Below are 22,429 nucleotides of genomic sequence, written 5' to 3' on the forward strand. Positions count from 1 at the left end.
AGCGGTCGCCGAGGCCTCCATTTGATCCCGCACTCTTGGGAACAGCAGTCGAGCGCCGCAACCCTTGCGCCACCCCAGCGGGGTCCAAACTGAAGAAAGGTCTTTCGCTTAGAGGCGCTGTCATGCATACTTCGTCAGGAACTTCACTCGAAGGGCGTCCTTAATGGCAATAGTTGCTTGACACTGCGAAAAATGAGCGCAGCCACCATTTGCTAAAATTTATTTTTTAGACTTTTACTCAAACTGGGTGGTCATTCTTACGAGATTTAACTGCGAAAAGAAACAAAGGAGCCGAGGCACGAACCCTCATGCTCATGGCAGTCAGTCGTCATTATCAAATGAGTTATGCCTACTAAATGACAAAAAGCCGTTCATCAAATTAGCTCCGCCCAGTGTCAGTTGCGCCTACTCAATATCGGCAAATCTCCTAATCTATCTGCTCATCTGACCTCCCGTCATCCCCGTGCTATGTGTACCATCTTGTGAATTCTGTTCGCGTCTCTTCGTTTGTCTCCAGTTTCGGCTCCACCGCAAGCGGCAGCAAAGTTCTCGCCAGACGGCCTCTGCTTACAGCCCTTGTCAGAAGTAATCTGGGTGCTAGTTATCGCGTCTCATGCGATCAGACTATATTATCATCCAGAAAAGGATAGTGATGGTGCACGCTTCACGCCACGCAGGTTGTTCTCGCAGTTGACGAGGAGTGGAGGCAGCAGCGCTTAAGCTGTGGTCGCCAGCCCACTTTTCCCGAAATAATGGCCGCCTGTTTTAGTTTTGGCAAACAGTACATGGTGTAACATAGATTTCTCTTTCATAAAGTTAAAAAAGTAATAAAACGCTTTACTTCTGCAGCCTCAGTTCTATTGGAAGGGAGGCTATTGAGGACAGCGTTAAGGCTTCCGTTGAGCGGACAACCGAGCGTTGCCAGCGTGTTGAGGAAATCCGGATTGGTTGAAAAGGTAGGACGTCACACGTGGAGATACGGAATAAAAATAAATTGAAATATTACATCATCAACAACAACACCAACCTCAGTGCACCCACTTCAAGGCGAAGCCCTTTCCCACATCTCTCCAATTACCCCGGTCCTGTGCCAGCTGCATCCATTTGACCCCAGCACCGCTGCGGTTAGTAGCGATGGCGTAGAGACAGAAAATCTGCCTCGCGTGCAAGAGGACCGCGGTTTGAATCTTGGTGCCGTATTAAAAAAAAACAAAAACAACTCCGTGTTGACGGCATTGTATTAGCAGGTGTGTGGTGCACCTGATCCCTGTGACCATCGCCGGAAATGCATTCCCTTACCAGAGCAGGATTTGGTCACCCTGGTATAGCAATTGACCAGCATATAGTTGGGAACATAGAGTTCTATATCGTTAATGAAAGGGTGGAAGTCATCGTAATTAAGCTTAATAAGCTGTATAAACTGAAAGTTGTATAGGCCTACGCGCCTACATGCAGTCATAATCATCAGGCAGCCGAAAACTTCTATGAAGATGTAGAATCGGCAATAGGCAAAATAAAAAGGCAGTGTACTGTGCAGATGGGCGTCTTCAATGTAAAGGTAGACAAAATGGAGGCTGAGACCAGGCAGGGGGTGAATACGACACTGGCTCTAGAAATAACCGGGGGAAGTTACTAGTACAGTTTGAGGAACGCAGTAAGTTACGAGTCATGAGTACCTTCTTCAGCAAATAGAAGAACCAAAAATGGACTTGGAGGCATCCTAATTGGGAGCCTAAAATGAAGTTACTTCATACCCTGGCACTGTACAGACTGTAGAGGTAATCAGGAAAATGCAGTGCAGCACGAATGCACGCTTTCATACCTCCAGAGTAGCTCCCAAGTGCCCTACACGTTATTCTTATTTTCAGAGCTATTTATGTCTCATGGGCCGGACCTGGGTGACGTAAGTTTAGAGAGATATATAGCTTTACCGCTTCCACTTCCACTGAGGCTGCCAGTTGGAAACTGTAATGCCCTTCCTAGACAGCTTGCGGTTAATTCAGCTTAATTTTTAGGTCCACTAGGACACTGCTTCAGTATTTCCTATATATGACTAATCTGACGGGTTATTGAAATGGAAGCGTTTTTCGCCCCCTGCCCTCACCGCTTATTTCAGGTTTTCAATCACTTCATTGTTTTTAAGGCTTCCTATGCTTCTGTATAGTTACAACCGGAATTCTTATACTGTATAGTGAACTTTGATGCTTCTCGAGATTTATTCTTGTTCAGTGTACTTATTGTGTAATTCAGGATATAACTCCCCTACCACCTTTGTGACGGTTAAAACCTGGGACATTTCGCTGAGCATTGTGCCAACATCGTCCCCTTTTCCATTTGAACAACTGGCTCTCGCCCTCATCTGCTCGAGAACTGTTCCGTTAGCTCAATGACAGAGTAACTGCCCCTGCAAGCGGTGGTACCTGGTTCCAATCCCCGCAACAACAACTACAAAGGTTCTACGAAAACAGTATATATTTACTTTGTAGCCGTATGACAGCGTTAAGGTGGATGAAAATGAGCAATTACTACCTTACTATACTAAATTCATCACGATCTTCCTCCACCACCTGTATCCATTTTCCGCCACAGCATGCTGACCAGTGCGCGCTTAGTATACTGTTTGGAATGACACTATTTGTATCGTGAACGACGCACGTGCCAAGCCCGGCACGTGCCTTCCTCGGCTACAAAAGCTCTTTGCATTCTTAATAAACGCCTTTCGTTCACTGACCCGCCTCGACTGATACACTATTCGGGGCAAGAACTAAAGGAGTATTCTCTAAACAACCATGCTCGAAATCACGGAACACTGAGAAGCCCAGAAAGGCCGCCACGTACCGTCGCAGCAAACCTGACCCTGCGGACTAAAAGTTGTCAAGCCAGCTGGGAGGCACAACCGATCCCTCCCTGTCTCTCTCGAGCAATCGAACAGAAAACGTGAGGACTGAAGTGGTCTTATCGGCAAGGCAAAACACGCTCGCTACCCATGCCTGGACAGGACACGTGCGACCTTGCCGCTGCCATGCCTGATCTGCGGCACGATGCGTGCTTCAGCGAAACCGTCACCGAGAGTTCGCAGAGTCGAAGTGATGTTTTCTTTTCCGTGCTTTTATCTGTCGGCGCAAGAAGGCAGAACTCCACTTGACGTACTGAAACGAGTTCTGCGAGACTCATTCTTTCAGTTTTGCTAATGGAACGACCCCGTCTGGTTTCATTTGCACACAAACATGAATTTACCCGCGCACTCGCGTCGAGGGTACAGGTTGTCCGACGTAACTCGAGCCAACATTTGGAAAATTAAAAGCGCTTCGGAGACTTCAGGCCACGGTTTCAGGCACTTGCACTTCTTTGCTGTCCTTTAGTGGCGCACATCTTTAAATCTTACGCGGTGGGCACACAACACACAGCGTCCAGCGCCCAACGCTGTTGTATGAAAGCGACGGTCAGACACCGTTGGGAAAACAAACTTTACAAGACTGTTTCGCCCCTACCTTCGTAGACAGGCGGACACGAAACTAATATATATATATATATATATATATATATATATATATATATATATATATATATATATATATATATATATATATATACGCGGTGGTCGTTCTGCAAAAAGATTTTTTCTACCTCTCTGGAAGGTTAGCTCGTCAAACGCTAATGAAAGTGCATTTTTGCTTGCGCTTCCAGTTTCTAGGGATTGGCCCCTGCGTTGCATTCCTTGACGAATCCATGCGAGCTAACTTCCTGACTGCCAAATGAGAGTTCTACATGTTATATACACTTAATTGCAATCCCCTCTAAGTTTGCGGCCCTGTATGGCAAATTCTGTGGATTATTGAAGCGAAAGCTTCACTAGTTCAGCTTTTTGAGCCGTCAACGTTAGAGGTTTTCACCTTCGCTTCAAGTGACCTTGACAGATACTGCGTCTTCCCTTTCTTATAAATTAATTTACAGTTGAAGCTAAATTTTTACTACGTTAAGAGAGCCGGTCTTCGCGCGGCACTAAATTTGACCTTCAAGTGACCTTGATTTAATGAAGTGTAGGTGTCCACGATTGTGTGGCGCCCACCCGAAGTATACTACACCTTCATTTCCCCGAAACCTGAAGTATCGAAGTACTCGGGATCGGTTCCGACCGCCGGCGGTTGTGTTGTGCGCCTGCGTTGGCGTCCGTGTGCTGTGCGATGTCGGTGCACGTTAAAGATCACAGGTGGCCGAAAATGCTACGCAGCCCTCAACTACGGCACGTCTTTCTCTCTTTCTCCTCCTTTGACTCCCATCTTTCCCCCATCCCTTACGGCGCGATTCAGGTGTCCATAGAACAAGTGTCACAGATACTGCGCCTTTCCTTTCCTGTGAACCAATCATAAGAAAAATTATGCTTAAAAGACCGCGGACTGATAAGGCAGTGTTACAGAAGCTATCGCTGAAACGCTCACAGCTTTCGCTCATTCACTATAGGTTCAAGCCATATTAAGAACATTAGCGTGCCTGAAAGCATTTGGCACACTTTGCAATTCCATGCTTCCTTTTTGCTTCCAAACTACTTGTCAAAGCAGTATCTTCATTCCAATGAAACACACTTATGCCAGTTTCACTGTTAGAAGTTGTGTCGTGATGTGTTTTATGGCGCAAAAGCAGCGCTGGTTATCATGTTCCAAGCACTGTCCGAAGTACTTAGATGTCAAGCGTACACAATTTGATGCATAAACTATACATAGAAATGCTCATACCCTGTTCTCGGTATTGATCTCAGAACTCCATGCTGTTTAAATGCACGATGAGAGTACTTACTAAAACAAGTTGATTATTATTGCGACAGAGTTCAGAAAGATTTCGTTTGGTTTGGGTTACGGATTTAACATCCCGAAGTGGCTCAAGCTGTGAGATAGCCCGTAGGGGAGGGCTCCAGAATTTTCGACCTGGGGTTCTTTATCGTGCATTGACACTGAGCACAAGGGCGCCTTGCTTTCGGCCTCCATCGGAAAGTGGCCACCGCGGCCGGGATTCGATCCCACGTCCTTGGTTTCAGCAGTCGAGCGACCTAACCACTGAGCCACCGTGGCGGGGAAGTTTAGAAAGAGATACAAATTAGAGGTTGTGCCGGTTTGTAGGTGAACAAGGCAACCTCCAATCACGAATGAGAAACGAATAACGTACTCCAAAAGGCTATCAGAACAAATGTGCCGAATGCAAGCACGCAATTCAATGCTTTATTGAACGAGTTAAATGCTGAAGCAAGAAATAAGTTAGTAGCTAAAAGGCAGTCGGGAAGCATGGAACTGGCTTGTAAGAATAGTCAAAGGAAAATGTAGACAACGAAATATCATACCGCGCCGTAATCCCGGCATTGTTCAAGAAGTAGAGAAGGTAGACGATAAGGTGCAGCGGCCACATGTCACGGCAGGTCTAAAAGTACTCTATGTTTGAAAAGCATTACATAAAAAATAAATCCCATAACAGTTATCTGTAAGGGAAAAATAGCAGGAGTGCTCGACCTAATTGACTGCAAGAATGAAGCCTTTATTTGAAGGAAGGGATGGCTCTCGGCCGTTGTTTGGGTAATTAGGGAGCTAGGGAGAAGATAGGAGTGTAGCTTCGTCTTCATGGTCCTTCAAGATGTTGCTCGTTGCTTGCCATGCTGCCGATCTCTAAGTCGCTTTAAGTCGACATCTCTCACCCTACTTGAAGCAGGCCGCTCTCACTGCCGTATGTAGCAATGGAATGTTGTATTGCGGTGCTTGATATAATATGATCTGCTAGGGTGGGCATGTCGTCGTGTGGAGTATGCGTATTTTAATTGTTTTAACGAGGAAAAAAACAACATTACGCATATTCGACCTAACTAAAAAGTAGAGGTTGCTTATTTACCCGACAAATACGAACATAAATGCTGATGCAGTAAAAAGGAACCGAAAATAAATAATTACAGAACGCGCAATGCAAGCAAGAGGAAAGGCAGCTACATAGGATACTGGCAAACTATGGCCAACAAAAGGGCCGGATAAGAAAACCCTAGAACATAATAGGATTACCACTAGAGGCAAGGCAGAGCTGGCAGACTAAATAAACAATCTATGAATGGAAAATAAGTCACGTGAAGAAACAGTTGTGAGGTGCCGTTTTTTTTTTTTTTTTTTTTTTTGGGGGGGGGGGGGGGGTATGAGCTTCAAAGTGTCGTAATTTTATTTCTAAGAACTCCAAGACAGCCGTCAGTAGCCGTCAGTAGCCGTCAGTAGTGGAAAACTTTAATGATTCACACCTTAAATGTTAAATACTGCAAATATATAAAACCTGTGCGAAGGACCTATGCAGACCTGAAATTGATTTACTGCGCCAAAGACACCTTTGCGTACATGCGCGTCCACATACAATTTCGTCAAACGCACCTTCATCTTCTCAAAACAATAAAATCCAGAAAGGAGGCGATGGCGCAATAAATCTTCTCTAAGTCTCAGCTCGCGCTGTGCGCTTCTTTTCCGAGTCTCGTTCTTCGCCCTGATTTTAGTGTTTAAATAATGGCTCCACTCTGATGTCGGAGCAGTTGCTAACATGGCAGTGGATTCTGTCGCGAAGAAGGTCGATAAAGCGCAACAATCAATGGGAGTTCCAAAAGGCTCATACTTGAGATAAGCGCTTGGCTTGTGGCACCACGCTTTAACAGGCTTTGCGCCACAGTTGTTAGACACGAGGCCTGTCGCTACAGAAGACAACGCTTACGCTGGGCGCACTGGCTGCCTACACACCGGCGTGGTAGCGCAAAAGCTGTTGAGCTGCATCGCCTATTTCTTGAGCTTCGCCACAGTGGGCGCCGTTGAAGTTTCCGCCAGCGGCGTAACAATGTTTTTGTGGTGAACGTGAGATATTTTCGCAGATTAAGTAGATCGCATGCGTCCTCGGACAGCGTAGCTCATGAGGGTGTTCCCTGAACGGCCACAGACAAAGGGAAAGGGGGAGCGAGGTTACGTCTGAGCTTGTTAGATGATATATGGGCAACCTATAAACGTTATCGTATATTTGTGTGGCCGAACTGCTAAGAAACTGTCGTGTTTTCTTCCCTCTTCATTCAAGCGTTGCTCGTTTGTGTAATACCAAAGTGAATGAGCTACGTAGTGATCATTTATCACGCTGTATGAGAAGGGGAAGGGGGGGGGGTACCTTGGTAGTGTTAAGACTCTTGGTTCATGGTACCGAGAGGACACACGCTTCTTAGCGGCTCCCCAGAAACATCGTGGATAGGCTCTTCACCCTAGACTATCCTACAATGTGCACGATTGAAGTTAGGGATTTTGCGACTAAAGGGACAAGTAAAAAGGGGTCTTTCTATCAGAACATATAGCATATAAATTTCGTTCTTTCTTTCGACATTTAAAGGTGCAGTCACTGATGGCGTTCGAATGAGTAGTTTTGATTCATCCATGCCGCTGCTGTCCTTTGTCATGTGAAACATCCAGGAACGTGAAACATCCAGCCAGGAACATCCGAAGGCAAGACCCCATGCCCTCAAAAAAAAAAAAAAAAAAAAAGAAATGGATTCGCCTGTGACCTTCTGTAGTAACAACGACCTCCGCTTCCTATAGGCCGACGAGAAGGACTGCTTTGCTGTGGCGACTTCGGAAGCGTTCAACGAGAAGATTGTGAAAGAGAATGTCGTAAACTAAAAAAAGAAAGCGGCTGCTACCTGCAACGGGCTGCATCTATAAAAAAAATAATAAACTGTGTAATGGCATCGCAGAATGCAAGTGTGGCGGCCTTCCTAGTCCTCGTCCCTTGCGTTGTTTTATCAGGCATGGTCAAATAACTAGCCCGCACCCCAACCATTGAAGGCCTTAAGGTAAGACAAACAAGGAAAACGAAACGTTTAGCGGTGTTGTCATCGAATAAGGCTTTGGCAAAATCAAGCAGCTAGGTATGTTTTTTTTTTTCTCTTAAACTAACAATCTAAAAGTTAGCAATCCTTTTGCGACAAGAAGCTCTTGTATTAGCGTTTTGAAAGAATGAAAAGTTGTGGGTAACGCTTTCTCTGTGAATGTAGATGTATACTGTCCTGTACACCACTACCAGTTGTTTTTGTGACATCAGGAATGTATTGAAAAAATGTGTGTGTCACGTTTTAGAGTTCCTCTAACGTCTCAGTGGTTAACTGCACGCCCTTGCTCTAAACAATAAGCAACAGTTATATGAACAGGATTTTTAAGGACAAGGAAGAAACTATGCTTTAGCATCCACCCAAGTGCAGCAACAAAGGAAGACCCTACAGTTCTGCTAGGAGTTGAGCAACTTAAGAAAAAAAGTCGTCCTGGTCCAAGGTTCTACTTAGGCACCATTGCCAGTAAAGGGCAGTCGCTCTATCAATTGAGCTAGCCAGGACGGCTGGCAGATCAGATATCAGATAGCGAGGCGAATACAAATTGATCAACAACGCTGTGGATGACCGGCCGCGATTTTGTCCCCTATATTTGGGCACAGCACTCGTGTGCTCTTCCCACCGCACCACCACGGCGGGGTGTATTCGTTAAAGTCGTAGTATGTCAAGGTAACAGTAATGGTTCTGCCTTCTTATAAGTCTGTGCGTGTGGACTCAGTTTGGAGCACTCGTGTTTTATCTCGAACCAAGGTTCGTTTCACCTGAAAGGTACTTGGAGGTTCAAAAGTAGGGTGCCTGCATTAGTTCTTGCGTAACATCCGTGCTTATATTTTCTACTTTTGATCACGATCTTATTTTTAACAGTAACAAAAAAGAGTTTTGAGTGGCCGCTCTACTCAACGAAAAGGCCATCACCAGAATTGTCTGATTTGTCCCGAACACAGCCTTAAGAAGCACAGAATACCCTCAGAGTGGCTCTAAACTACAATGATGCATATAGTCTGGTGTACCTGTCCACCATCGTGGACATGGCCCCTGATCTTGACTTTGACCTTGCTCCTAAATCGGGCTACCGCTTGTCAAACTACGTTCAACCGTAGGTTAATTTTTGATATGCAGACGACTTATTTATTTGATACTGCCGAGCATGTTACAGATCCAAGCAGAACCAATACATAATTAGATATTACAGATACAAAAGTAGAAAGTAAAATGAGAACCAAAATGAACAAAATGGAACATGCAGCCTCATTATGTGCTGTAAATCATTGTTCCGGCGAATCCCACTCTGTTATGGCACGTCGTAAAAAGGAAAATTTAATGTGTCAGTTCGTGCAAAGTACAGAGTAAGTACTTATAAGCAGGGGTGTGCAAATGCTGAAATTTTCTAGTACGAATTGAATACGAATATGAGAAAAAATGTCTTCGAATATCGAATCGAATATTGAATATGGGATTAGTGAAAAAAACAACAACAAATGAAACAACTGAAAAGAATTCGCATGGTATTTTTTTTTTTTCCAATAAAATTAGACCAGAGCTGCGCAGAAGTACATACCCTACTATAAAATCCAGCATAAATATTATACATGATTTAGTATACTAGCTATTCGTGCAGGAAGGCCCTCCATGAAACTGAATGGAGCTGTCATATTGCTTCTGAATACAGCAAACTCTCCATAATTTGAACTTCCAGGGGCCAGAAAAAAATGTCCTACTTATCGAAACCGCGAATTATTGAATGGACCTGAAGAAAATGCCGAAAACCATTTGCATCACAGTAATTTTATCTGATGAGCTCCTGCACGATGGTTGTCTGCATTTGAGGTGACACAAGTGAGAACGTCTTTTTCCTGCTTTCGTCAAATGCTTCGCTTTGTACACACAGTTGTGTAGGCCCTCTTTACAATACAGAACCGTTACGTTTATAGGATGCTTCACTGCACAATCGCAGAGGTCAAGCACTGCGGTGAAGCGCAGTTAAGGAAAAGAGGTGTATTCGAAAATTTTCCAGGTATTTGGTAATTTTCGAAAATTCTGACTTTTTTGAATACGGATGTGAATGGAATAACAGACATACTCGATTCGTATTCGTATTTGTATTCGAAATATATGCGCACCGCGACTTATATTTTTATTCTACATACTACAGACCCTTTGGCCTAGAGATCGAGCAGAGTCGCCACATTGCGGCGCAGCGGTGAAACCTACTCAGTGTAGTGGCGCGCTCGCGACATCTGCTAGTCGGTGGTGTTTAAGTACAAGCGTACGACCTGGCGTGTGCTGAATGTTTCGCGATTTCGGTGTGCTTTTATTTACCTGCCTGCCTCATTACGACAGAAGTATGAGCAGACTATCACCCCATGCTACAATGAAGGTTGTAATTCTTATCGAGTATGTCGTGCTGCATAATGGCATCCTCCGTCGGTATTCGGCGCTTATTGTTTTTTTTTTGTCGCGGGGCGTCTCAATCACAGCGATAGTGTCGTTAGGCGCCGTATGAAAACAAAACTAACGGGTCGCCTACGTCCATACAACTTAACGCAATCGCTAAAAGATTGTGTACTCTCGCTTCTGTTTGGAAACCGACAGCTACTGAAGCATGAGCCGGCCTGAACGCTGTTGCCGACCGCTGCAGATTGACAGGCCATTCTGCGCCCTACGGACGATCAAGTTGTTCGAGCAGTTTCCTCTCGCCACGTTAATCATATTGATAAAATCGCTATTCCGCTAAGTGTTGCTGCTGTCATTCTTGCAAAGTCATTGCTTAAGAGAAGTACGAAACTTCATACGGGCTTAACTATCTCCTTCCCTAGATCCTTGCTTTACCGTGTTTACTTCGAGGAAAAAGATATTTGGTAGTCGCAAGAATACGTAGTTTCTTTTCAAAATTGTTTAATATCAGGCCACTGTTCTGATAATATTCCTACAATATTTCTTTGCATAACTAGGTGATTGCATGAAGTTTACACTGCTAAAAAAATTATTTCCTCGAAATTCCTTGCCCGAGTAAAACCGCGCTCATGCACAATTATCTTCAGCGTTTTCGTAGCGACTAATATTCGTAGCTAGCCTTTCAACGAAATATAATTGCAGAAGGTAGAAAGTGCTAAATTTTTGCGAGTGTGAAATTTTCCTGTCGTACGGCCAAACATATAGTGGCAATATCATTAATCATTACACTACTAATTTACCATTAGTCAGCGTCACATACATTAAAGATTCTCATACGCTTTCTTGGGTTTCCGTATTATTTCTTCAGTCACACTATCATACTCGCTGACATTGGCTGAAAAAAGCACTCGTCTCGTAGTGAGTTCAGCGAAAGTACTCGCTCCACTCTGAGCGCTACACATGCGTAGCCGGTTTGCTATGAAACTATAGGGCTGCTTTATTATATCAGCAGAACATGATTCTGGGATAATAACTTGCAGCAGTGGCGGCGTTGTCTAGCCAGAGTTTATGTGTAGTCATGGCTACAGTGTGTGACAAACCCGCCGGGCAGTATACGCTGTACATGCTGTATTTAATCAGCTTAATCTTCGAATCAGGGACTACGTGGCGAAACAGGTTGTGTCTCCTTTTCTAAGGCAGGTCAGCGTGAACTTGAAAGATGCTAGCACAGCAACTATTATCGTCCCGGATTTGACAGTGCCCTGCAGTGGGCCAGTCCCTGAATAAGGCACAGCGGTTTCGCCTTACAAAAATAAGCGTAGGTGAGAAAAAGCGCATGAGTAGTACCTATGTGACTCGCAGAAAGTACATTTCGGATGGAAAATTTGCTTCACAGTGTAGCACCGTGTCACAACAGTACTTCACGAGGCGAAATGCACTCGCTGTAATTGACATTAGCATTGCCTGCTATACACTCGTATATCTATCAGACACGCGCAGACTGGTGAAAAAGCGAACTGAAAAACAAACTTCATTGGGGAAAGTGTAACGCAACAAAAATATCAAGCCCGGGAGTGCGGTACTGCAAATAATTCGTGCGAAACGACACCAGCAAATTTAAAAGACGGGCGGCTGAGTACCTTGTTTTCTTAGAATCTGCGCTTCTTTTCAACAGCATTCACCGATTCTACGGTTTTTCTCAACGATTGCAACACTCTAAGCAGTAAATCGCTCAGAGAAGGCACGTGTATTTTTTTGTTGTTTTTTTTTCTGCCACCAAAACCGCCGTAAACTTGAAAACAAACCGACAGCGCGTACATTACTAGCGCCGCCGTCTGCCGATCCACTCCATTGGAGCGATGATGGCGCCCCCTCTAGGCCGATCTCGCAGAGAGTTGTAGGAGTGGGTTAAAAAAATATATTGTAAACGTCATACAAAATCAAACAATAAAATTTAAATTCACAAAAATAAGGCAGACGACAAAAATGTAACTCAGAATAACTGCAACACTGGGATACTGTACCACAACGTGAATAAATAAGCGTACAGACGCCACGCAATATGACGCAGCTTGTTTTACTAGGCATAATAAAGCTCTTGCTTTTACAGTGGAGGCTCCCGACAATGACTGCCTGCAGTTTTAGAATTAAAGTTTTCCATCACTCATAATCATGTTTGATAGTTTCAATGCCGCCCCCCCCCCCCCCCTTCCTTTATTCTTTGCGGGAAAGAAATGAGCTACTTCTATGCCAGTACACCCACTGCAGGAATGTGAAAAGGACCATCGCGCTGTGAAACCGCCCTCTAAATTTTTTTCAGGCATCGGAGAATCCTTCGTGATTCAGGTTTCGTAGCTTGCAACCACTGGCTAGCGATTTTCTTGTGGTTGAAAAGCTGCTGAAGGAAGTGAAAGGAATAGTAAAAAAGGGGCAAGAAAACAATTTCTTGCTCAACAAGGCAGAAGCCAGGCGTTATTTCTGATTTGCATAAAGTTTTCCACAGCACGAAACAAAGAAGAAAATGGTGGCCGGCAACTAAAACATCCAAGCTACATTATCTGCTATCACAACCTTGCGCGCTTCTGCGGTTGCATTTCGACACATAAGAAGGAATGGTCTCGCAAAAGGAGGCACGAGAGGGTTTTAGTGTCATGCGTTCGTTAAGTGGTTACGGTTGATGAGATCAACCTTACCTGTGGAAAAGTTGGCATAGATTAGACGAGAAGCTATATGAGCGATCTTATACGCGAGCATAAGAAAACAAATGCGCCAACGCCTCAGCCCGACGATACGATAACCGGGCACCACCTAAATTTTGGAGAACGCAGGATGTACCCAAGAAGTATACTAACATCCTCCTACATTACAGACTTGTCAGAAGAAAATATTCTCCACCTCACCCGAAACTAACCAGAGAAGAAGTAGTCGCCCTCCCAAAAATACAAGCCAACAGACATGTCCACGGCACCTTACAACACAGGATATCACTAACCATTTAAAAATATAAATTCATACTCTGTGACGTACAAAACACCCAGAACATATGGTGTGGGGAATCAAGCGGTAAGAGAACCACCAAGGGGCCTAATGGAAGAGCAGTGGAATACGCAGCTGTCAAGCCCCAGCCTGGATGACCAGCGTGGTCCATGGCTTCCTGGACCGAGGAGGCCGTCCACCTGGGGCGAATATCTCACGCCTCATCTTAGATATCATCGAGCGCGTGCGCTCGCAAGCTTATATAAAAATTCCGAGAGCACTGGAGAGTCTGCAGTGGACAAATGCAAAAGCCTGAGCGTTGCTGCCGCACACGGTACGTCGCGCGCCCCACTGTCGAACACAACCGGCATTCCGTTGAAAGCATCAAAGTACACCGGTCTTCTATAATTGGTTCATGACTTGAAAACCACTACGGAGCAACGAAAGTGACACAAGTGGTGTCATTTTGTTTCTTGTGTCGTCTTCGTTGCGCCGTAGCGATTTTCAAGTTCTATAATGGATTTGCAGGAAAGGAAAGGCACATTATCTGTCAAAATCTCACTGCTATCATCCCCACAGTAGACAAGGAGAATTATGATATGTGTTTAAGGATGCCGGGCGTGGCGCAGTTGGTTAAAGCGCTCGGCTGGGGATCCGAGGGATGGAGATTCGATTACCGGTGGAGACGGGATTTTTATTTTTCTGATGACGACATCGGGACGATTGGCGGAATCTGTATACTGGGTGGTGCGGCGTTCGAGGAAGTGCCAAATGAAAGGCGCCGCACGGACGCCAGGCGGGGTGAGCTTCGTATATGTGTAAACCGCCTGGCAACGTCATGACCGGCCATGACGTCACCAGGTAATGACGTCACAGTCTCGCGTGTTAGGGGCACATAAAGGACTTCAGAGGTTTAGGAAAGCGCGGTAGCGAGCCAACCTCACGATTGCACAATTTACATTGTCTTTCATCGTGCTAGCTTGGCAATGAGATTCTGTTTTCGGCCTGGCTATTTGTTGTCCAGCTGCGTTTTGGAATAAATCTGTTGCGAGTGGATGTCCGTCTTGCCAGTTTACTTCTTCAAATCCTCGTCTTATGTAGCATTCAACATTTGGTCCCTCAGTTAATGAACCGACAAGCTCAGCAATACCCCTTTCAGTAAGCTCCATTTTTTTTTCTTCTCATAGCCGTAAACTTTCCGTTACGCTAACAGATCAGGAAGGATAACAGCATTCATTTTCCGCCCCTCAATTCTGTAACACACGATGTGGAGAAGAGAAGGGAGGGGGATGAAGCTGGAGTTCTTATAACTGCTTCTTCCTCACAACGCTGGAGCAAGCTCGTCTCTTTTTGTGCTCAAGAGACGCCACTTTTCCACAGACGTCGCTCTAGCAGGTTTCATTGCATAAGTTATACGATAAACTAAGAAGCTCTGACGTTACGTCCGCAGAAGCCACCCCTGCAATATGCTGGTCACTGGGTCCTGTACGACGTTGATGACAACTTGCTATTTGTGGTGAGATTAATTGAGGAAAAGAAAAAAAGGTTCAATTAACGCATCACCGTTTAATAGCATTTGGCATTCGATGTTTCTTGCTTGTTTTGTTGCGCTTTGCCACAGGTTCAAGCATAGTTGCTTGCTAGAGAAATCTTTCATAATTCCACACACACCATAATGCAAAATGCTTTAACGGGCCCTGGCATAGCACAGGACACGGGTGAATTGCGTTGCCATGGGGGCGAAACGCATGTGCCCTGTGTGATGTCACGCATGTGAAAGAACCCCAGCTGGCCAAAATTACCGGAGCCCTCCCCTATGGCACCCCCGATATACTAATTTATGTCGCTTTGATGCATTGAACCAGGCATACGATACCACAACAGGCTTGCGTACGTAATTCGTTGTTGCATTTCTGTTATACGGTCGGACGGAGATACATGCCAAATGTTGATGGAAAAGAACTAGTGCGCGACACCGGGAAGGTGATAACCTTCTACGGCGGCATTACCTGCGCATCGGTACAAACATTGGCACTCACTGCTACAACCGGCGAGACGCTGCATCGAAATACGGACATTGTTCGGAAGCTTATCTTTGTCCACGCCATTGACCTACTGCATTTGCGCCGAGTTCTCTCGGGTTAGGAGCAACATAGATAACATCGGTTGCAGAGAAATACTTGGCGATTGACAGGTTGCACAAAATCGACAAAATGCACCCATTCGTGGCCGCACTAAAGATAAAACCGTCGCTCGCACTTAAGGATGACAAAGCTTTGGTTCGCAGCTGCTATTTCATCCCTTGCGCCTCTACATCACTGCATTAAAACAGGTATTTAATTAAAAAATGAACTCGTCCCTACTATTTTTAAGCAAGGAAATCAGATAGAGAAAGAGAAGGGATCTGCACTAAATGACTCGAGATTTCAGTCCCTGTTCAAGGAAGCTGAGTAATTACACCTAAATATAGTTAATTATATATAAACCGATTTCTGCACCAAATGTTCGGCATGACATGACAGCCACACAAACAGTACCAAGCAAATTAAAGGGACACTTAGGCCCCGCCTACAAAGGTATGACGCGGCAGCCTTAATGGCTCTGGTGTCCTTTCGCGTTCATGCACTTTGCTGCCCTCTTAATCACTAATCCCTTAATTAGTCTCTATTATATCAAACATACTCTTTATTGTACCGTAGTAAGCTATCACACTATGGGAAAGACCACCCCCCATAAAGCCTCGCTTTAATCAGGCCGTGCGAAATTACCAGCGTAGCTTATAGGGGTAGCGTGTCAGACTCAGGTTCCAAGGGTCCCGGGTTCGACCCTTAGCTCACACTCCGTAAATGGCTAGTGCTGACTGGGCCACAATATCTGGTCTCGTCACAGAACCCGCTCACTGATAATGCTGTATTTTCTGCAAAACGGACCTTTTACGCCTTAATATCGCTTTTTCGAAGAAGCTCGGGTTGGGGTTCTGGTAACAGAGTTGTACACCAGGCTAGCGCGTGCATTAAAACCATCCCCCACAAAATTCGAAACGGTTGTACCACGCGTAAGGGTGCGCGAGGCTGCGTTTAAGTCGTTGCCTTTGGCCATCTGTTCGCGTTAAACAAGGCATTTTCTGCCCTAGGCGCCCTACATCTTGGGAGGCCGCTTAAAGAAGAGAGCTGCTAGCGCAGTCTCAAAAAGCGTCAAGATTCCACAATGGATTCGTCTCAGATGATTTAGCGCGAGTGCCTGCATGCTGTCTGTATAAAGAGCTAAGAAAAAAAAAAGACAATAAAGTAAAGAGCTAAGAAACGATGGGCTAATAAAAGAAAACAAGAAAGATAATTGTCTGGCTTGCCCCAGCTGACTATACGGCTGTAACGTTTGCAACTGAGGCAGAACAGGGTTTCACCGGCGTCAATGTTTAAGAAGAAAAAAAAAAAAATACTCAGCGCGCTTATGCACTACCCGACAATACAAGGCCAACTGCAGGCAGCAAAAAAAAAAAAAAAAAAGAAAAAAAAAAAAGACAGCGTGATGCGAGACCCAAAAAAAAAAAACGATAAACCGTAGCTGTTTGTGTGGGAAAGGCACCTCGATACAAACGTTGAAAAACAGGGCTCTTCTAACCGTAGCTTAACCTTCCGTTTTAAACGATAGGGAAGAACGATAAGGCTTTCGCAGACTCAGCAAAATCAAAAGTCTAGACAGCGTGCACAAAACGCGAAAAATTCGACGAGCAAATACTGTGACCTCTGCTTACAAAGATGGATTTTCGTTATCAAAAAGCGAGCGTGAAAGCTGTGCATTCATTAAGGCGCGCAGAGGGAGTGACAGAAATATGCTGACATGCAACGCTTGTCCTGTGTACGTGGTTCCTGCTTTCTTGTGTATCTGTGCATATCGTAGCGCGAAAATTCTTGAAATGGTAAACCAACTAACCCCCATTGCTGCTTTGAAATCAAAACGTCCAGATTTTAGGAACATCTTTTCGGAAACACTGGAGTGGCATCTTGCTTCAGGCGGTAGTTCATGCACGTTCTTGGGTCTTGCAAAAGAAATTTGCTCCAGAATTTCCGAGGCTTTTCAAGTCGATCCCACAATGGGCCAAATTCTCAGCGTTAATGGCGCTACAAAACGCAGTTTAGACGCTTCCATACGCATAACAGCCGACGCCTTTCTTCTTTTCCTCTTCTCTATTGCAGAGTAGCAGGCCAAATATTCAACTTTCCTGCCGACCTCTATACCTTTGCTGGAAGCTTAGCGCGGAAAAACAGGGACAACAGAAACACTGAAAACAAGAGAGGACACAGTGTTTCCGTTGTCCCTGTTTTTCCGCGCTAAGCTTCCAGCAAAGTTCATGCACCAACTAGCCTGCAAGAATGTTCTGGCTCTATACCTTTTCCAAGCTGTAAACTCATCTTCTTATATATCTGCCACCTCAAGACCACTTGCTGTATTTGTTAAAAGCGTTAAAATATGACTTCATAAAGCATTCGCTACCACCGCATAGCTAGTTGTGTTATAAGTATTCTTTTCGTCTTACATGATTACGGCCAGTATAATGCATCTGTGGCACACCTTTCCGACCTACTAGTCCCCCTTTATAGGTTTCCATGTCATTCTTAAATATTTATGGAAAGGGGAGACATGTGGTCATTGCTATACACTTTACATGAACGCACAAGTTTAAAACTCACAGATGCCCTTCTTCAAGCACCGGACCCTTTATGAAATACCTCTGGAGATTTGATGAGACACTCAAGCAATGCCATGTTACAAGTGCGGCCTTCCACCTTTTCGCTAGGTCACACACGATGCTTGGTTATTTGAAAAGCATCGCCTTGACATCCGCTACGGTGGCTGCTGGCTTTCAAAAATATCGAACCAGAATGAGAAGGCTTTGCTCAGAGCAACCTCTCATTCGGGACATTGTGGAGGCACGATCAAGCCGCTACAACGTCGCAAAAGAAAGGTTACTTCTTGTGAACGTAATGGAGCGATCATAGCTCGCTTCTGAAGGGCGTACTTACGTTAGTAGTGGAAGACAGTGGAGCAGCGGAAGCGTGACCGCGTACCACAAAAGCACCAGGACTTTCATGAACTGCTCCTTGACGCTGCCCCGAAACACCACCGAGTAGACGCGAACCACGAAAAGCATGAGCGATGGCGCGTGCATCAGGCCTAGCGTAGTGACGCACAACCACGTACGCTCCTCGTAGTACACGATGGCGAGTTGGACGTTCGACACTAGAACTGCCGCCAGCACCAGGAAGGCGAGCGTGGAAGGCGCGACCAGCGCTCCACATCCCATCCTCGCTCCGCGGCGTCTGGCGCGCTCCGCCTCCGCACTACTGCAGCTGGTCCAAGGCGGTTCGTCCTCATTCGCGGTCACCACGACACCGCTGTTGCTGTCTTCCTCCTGCTCCCTCCTAGCCGCCGCTTCCAAGGCAGCGGCCATCTCTTTTTCCTTGGTGTCCGCTTCGTCCATGAAGAGCTGCACGACGAGCCGCTCAGAGCTGGTCAGCTCGTTCGATGGTGACCGTGATGTCAAGCTGCTGTTCCCACTGACAAAGCCGCTGGCCTGTGTCACGCTGTCAGTGGACGTCAGTTGGGCCCTGCTGTCGTTCCCGCCGTCCGCGACACTGCCGCGGTGTTGCTGCGAGCTGAGAAGCTCGATGAACGCCTCGGCGTCATCGCCTGCCACGCCTTCTACCAGACTACAGTAGCCGCTGGATCCGAACGTGGTAACGATGCTGGACCGTTCTGCCACTCGGGCCTGCCTGGAGAGTCTGACCTTGGAGTAGCGCTGCTGTCGCGGCGGTATAGGGTACTGAAAGCGCGAGTCGCTGCGCGCGCCGCAGGTGCAGCGACAAGGAGACCCGTAGCTCATGTAGCCGAAGCGCGCACTGGGCGTAGCAGGCCCACTGACGACGCTACAGAGCCGTCCGTGAGCTGGCGAGGTAGCGATGCCAGCATAGGCTGCAGCACGTGAGAACTCTCGGCCACGATGGACACGAAGCGACGATCATTCTGAAAGGGCTGCCGCTTCCCTATTCTTGCTCTCAAGGGGCAATCGATCCGCTCCGAGTTATCTTGATAGCAGTAGCTGTATCTGCGCCGGGAAGCATGGTCGATCGTCATGAAACAACACACACTAGTAGGACATAGTACCTAAATATTTTCAAAAACCTGGTCGTTTTACGCTGCATACGCGGAACGATCAGTAGCATGGCAAATCACTGCAATGCCGAGAGATCGTTTCCTGCCTGCAATGTCACGTGGAGTGCCTATCTTTCTTGCCATGGCGGGCCGGCGCTGCCGAGCGCAGGGACGATGCCAGCGCATGCAGTTTGCCACACGCTCGTGACGCGTGCCCGTTCTGTTGGAAAGTGGCGATACGACCTTCCCCGGCGGCTGGGGAGCTGCAGACCGTCTCGACTGACGCACGGGCAGTGCCCGTGTGCGGCGGGCCTTGTTGAGACCGCTCCGCCTGTATCGAGGGCTTGAAGCGAAAGATATAGAATCCGTTATCCAGGAGTGCCGCGGAGCCCCAAAAGAGCCCGCGACGACGACGCACTATCGCCTCTCCTTTTCTCGCGGCCCACCTGCGCCTGATAACAAGGGAATAGGTTTTCTTGGCTCCTTCTTTCTTCCGTGGCTGCCTTCCGCCGCTCTCTTCTCCTGCGCTCTCTTTCTCAGTCCTCTCGATGTTTGGCCTTTCTTCTTCTTTTTCCCCTCGAGCCGTCATTCGAAAATTGCTGTTTACCGCTCGCCTCACGTGGCACAGTGGTGTCGTCACAGTCGCACTAAAGCCGTGCCACATCGCGGCCCGGTCCGTCTTGAAAGTGGCGTTGGCGCGCCTTCTTATCGTCCTGCCACAGCTTTGTTTTACTTATACCTTTCCCATTCGCGGGCAGCGGAAGCCTTTGTTTTTGCTCGCGCCTGTGTCGATAAAGAAGCGAGCGCGTAGTTTGACCGGATGTGTTCGCCATATTTGTCTGATCCATTCGCGCGGGGCCTTACATGTCCGGTGACAGGAAACGCTGTCCTGGAAGTGATGCTGCTACGGTACAGTTTGGTTTGGTTTATGGTGTTAAACGTCCCAACGGGACTCAGGCTATCAGTGATACGGCAGTGGAGGACGCGTTGTTCCGCTTGGTATTATTTACCGTGCTCTAGCATCGCGCAGTGCACGGGAGCCTTGCGAAAGTTTCGCCTCCTTCGAAACGTCGCCGTTGCGGCCGAAATTGAACTCAGGTCAAGGCTCAGGTCGCCCGGAATAAGCACCGAGCCACCGCGGCGGGGCACGGCACACATTAACTGTCCTCTCAAAGCAAGGGTCCCATGCTGGCTTTAGAGTGCTAGCACTAGAGCTTTCTTTAACCGATTTCGGCTGTGTTCGCACGTGGGTCGGTCTATCGTTTGTCTGAAGCCGGCCGAGGCAGGAGCTGGTAACTTTGGCACCACATTTAACGCAATAAAGTTGGGGGCACCGTGTCGTAGAAAAGCTGGTGTCGGCCTTATGGTTGCAACACGAAAAATCTGATAAAGGAACAATATTAGTCTTGGGGAAACCCGCGGAGTCGAACACGGTTCTTTCGTAGTGCGAGGCGAGCACGCAACCATGCACTTCGCACACGACCGCATTGCTTCCCTCGTAATGTACGCATTGCCTTATGAGTGTCAGCTAATATTTAGGTGCGCCATTAGAAAGAAACTAATTACGGAAGTAATACCAGCGCTTGTGTTATGTACTTCCTCGTTCGTCGTCTCTGTTCGCGCTGTATATTTCCTCAGTATGTACAGAATTATTAGTTAAGCGAGTAGCAAAGAACATTTCCACTTTGACTGCCTACGAGGCGTCGCTCACTGGAAAACTCCTTCGATCGTAAGGCGCTGCCGCAACAGATGGCGCGAGCCGGCGGCCAATTCAAAGCTTTATACTGCCACGTGGTGGTGACAAGGTCGATGACACAAATGAAGAGTCTTGGAGTTCAGGGAAGAAACTCTTTATTGGGCTGACTTGCGCCCGCAAAAGAAGTAAGCAACTCGGCGGCGGCAATAGCAACAAACGTGCTCGTCGATCGTCGAACTAAGAATGCCTGTCGCACTCGTCAACGCTCAATTTAAATGCTACTCAGAACCATCTAGATAACGTCGCAAACTGCTACTAGCAGAACCTGGACACTGTAGAAACATACGCGAGTGATAGGAATCTTCGAGACAGATCTCGACGCATCTTGTGCGACAACGAAACTGATAGAGGTGCGCCTCGCGACATCGAGCATTAACAAACAAATAATACAGAACTGATACGCGAGCCAGAATCAGAGTGATAAACACGCATGCTGGCCGGCGGCTGCCAAAAAACTACAAATACAGTTTGGTAGGCTTCGCGGCATTACTCCCCCCTTCAAAATCATCGCCTCGATGTTCCACATAAACAAATCAACTTAAATAGAAACATTACAAAGTTTAAACATCACGGATTCTTTAACGCGCGTAATAAGGCTTCAGACGAGCAACATGTACGATTTCTGGGCGCGCACGTCGCCGTTGTGATGCTGTCGTATCGTCAGGAATGACTTCATTGTCCAGTTGTCCGACGCCGCGAAGGATTTTGTATGGCCCAAAGTATCAACGCAGCAGCTTTTCACTTAGTCCACGGCGGCGAATTGGAGTCCAAACCCACACTTGGTCTCCTGGGTTGTACTTTGCGTGGCGTCGTCATAAGTTGTATCATCGGGTGTCGGTGCGCTGTTGGTCTTTAATACGCAACCGTGTGAGTCGTCGGGCTTCCTCTGCACGCTGCAGGTAGGCGGCGACGTCAAAGTGGTCCTCGTTGGTTACGTGCGGCAGCATTGCGTCGAGCGTCGTCGTGGGCTCCCTGCCGTACACAAGCTTGAACGGGGTCGCTCTAGTCGTCTCCTGGACTGCCGTGTTATACGCGAAGATCACGTAAGGCAAGATGGCGTCCCAGGTCTTGTGTTCAGCGTAGACGTACATGGCGATCATGTCCGCGATCGTTTTGTTCAGGCGTTCCGTAAGACCATTTGTCTGGGGATGGTACGCAGTTGTTCGTCGATGGCTTGTGTGAGTGTATTCACGAATGGCTCGCGTCAACTCTGCCGTAAACACCGTTCCTCTGTCGGTGATGAGCACTTCTGGGGCGCCGTGTCGCAAGAGAATTTGTTCGAC

General features: G+C 46.8%; 1 protein-coding gene across 1 annotated transcript in view; it reads right to left on the minus strand.

The window, feature by feature from the left end:
* The window catches only part of LOC146201481 (uncharacterized), a 36,575-nt gene extending 16,496 nt beyond the window's left edge, over positions 1–20,079 (minus strand). The window contains exon 1 of the mRNA XM_084587607.1: positions 18,262–20,079. Within this exon, the coding sequence (XP_084443733.1) occupies positions 18,262–19,121 (860 nt within the window). The 5' untranslated portion in view covers positions 19,122–20,079. The remainder of the gene's footprint in view (positions 1–18,261) is intronic.
* Positions 20,080–22,429: the final 2,350 nt, after the last annotated feature.

The sequence above is a fragment of the Amblyomma maculatum genome, chromosome 1 (genome assembly GCF_055883805.1).
Source record: "Amblyomma maculatum isolate TAMU_Amacu chromosome 1, ASM5588380v1, whole genome shotgun sequence".
Lineage (NCBI taxonomy): Eukaryota > Metazoa > Arthropoda > Arachnida > Ixodida > Ixodidae > Amblyomma > Amblyomma maculatum.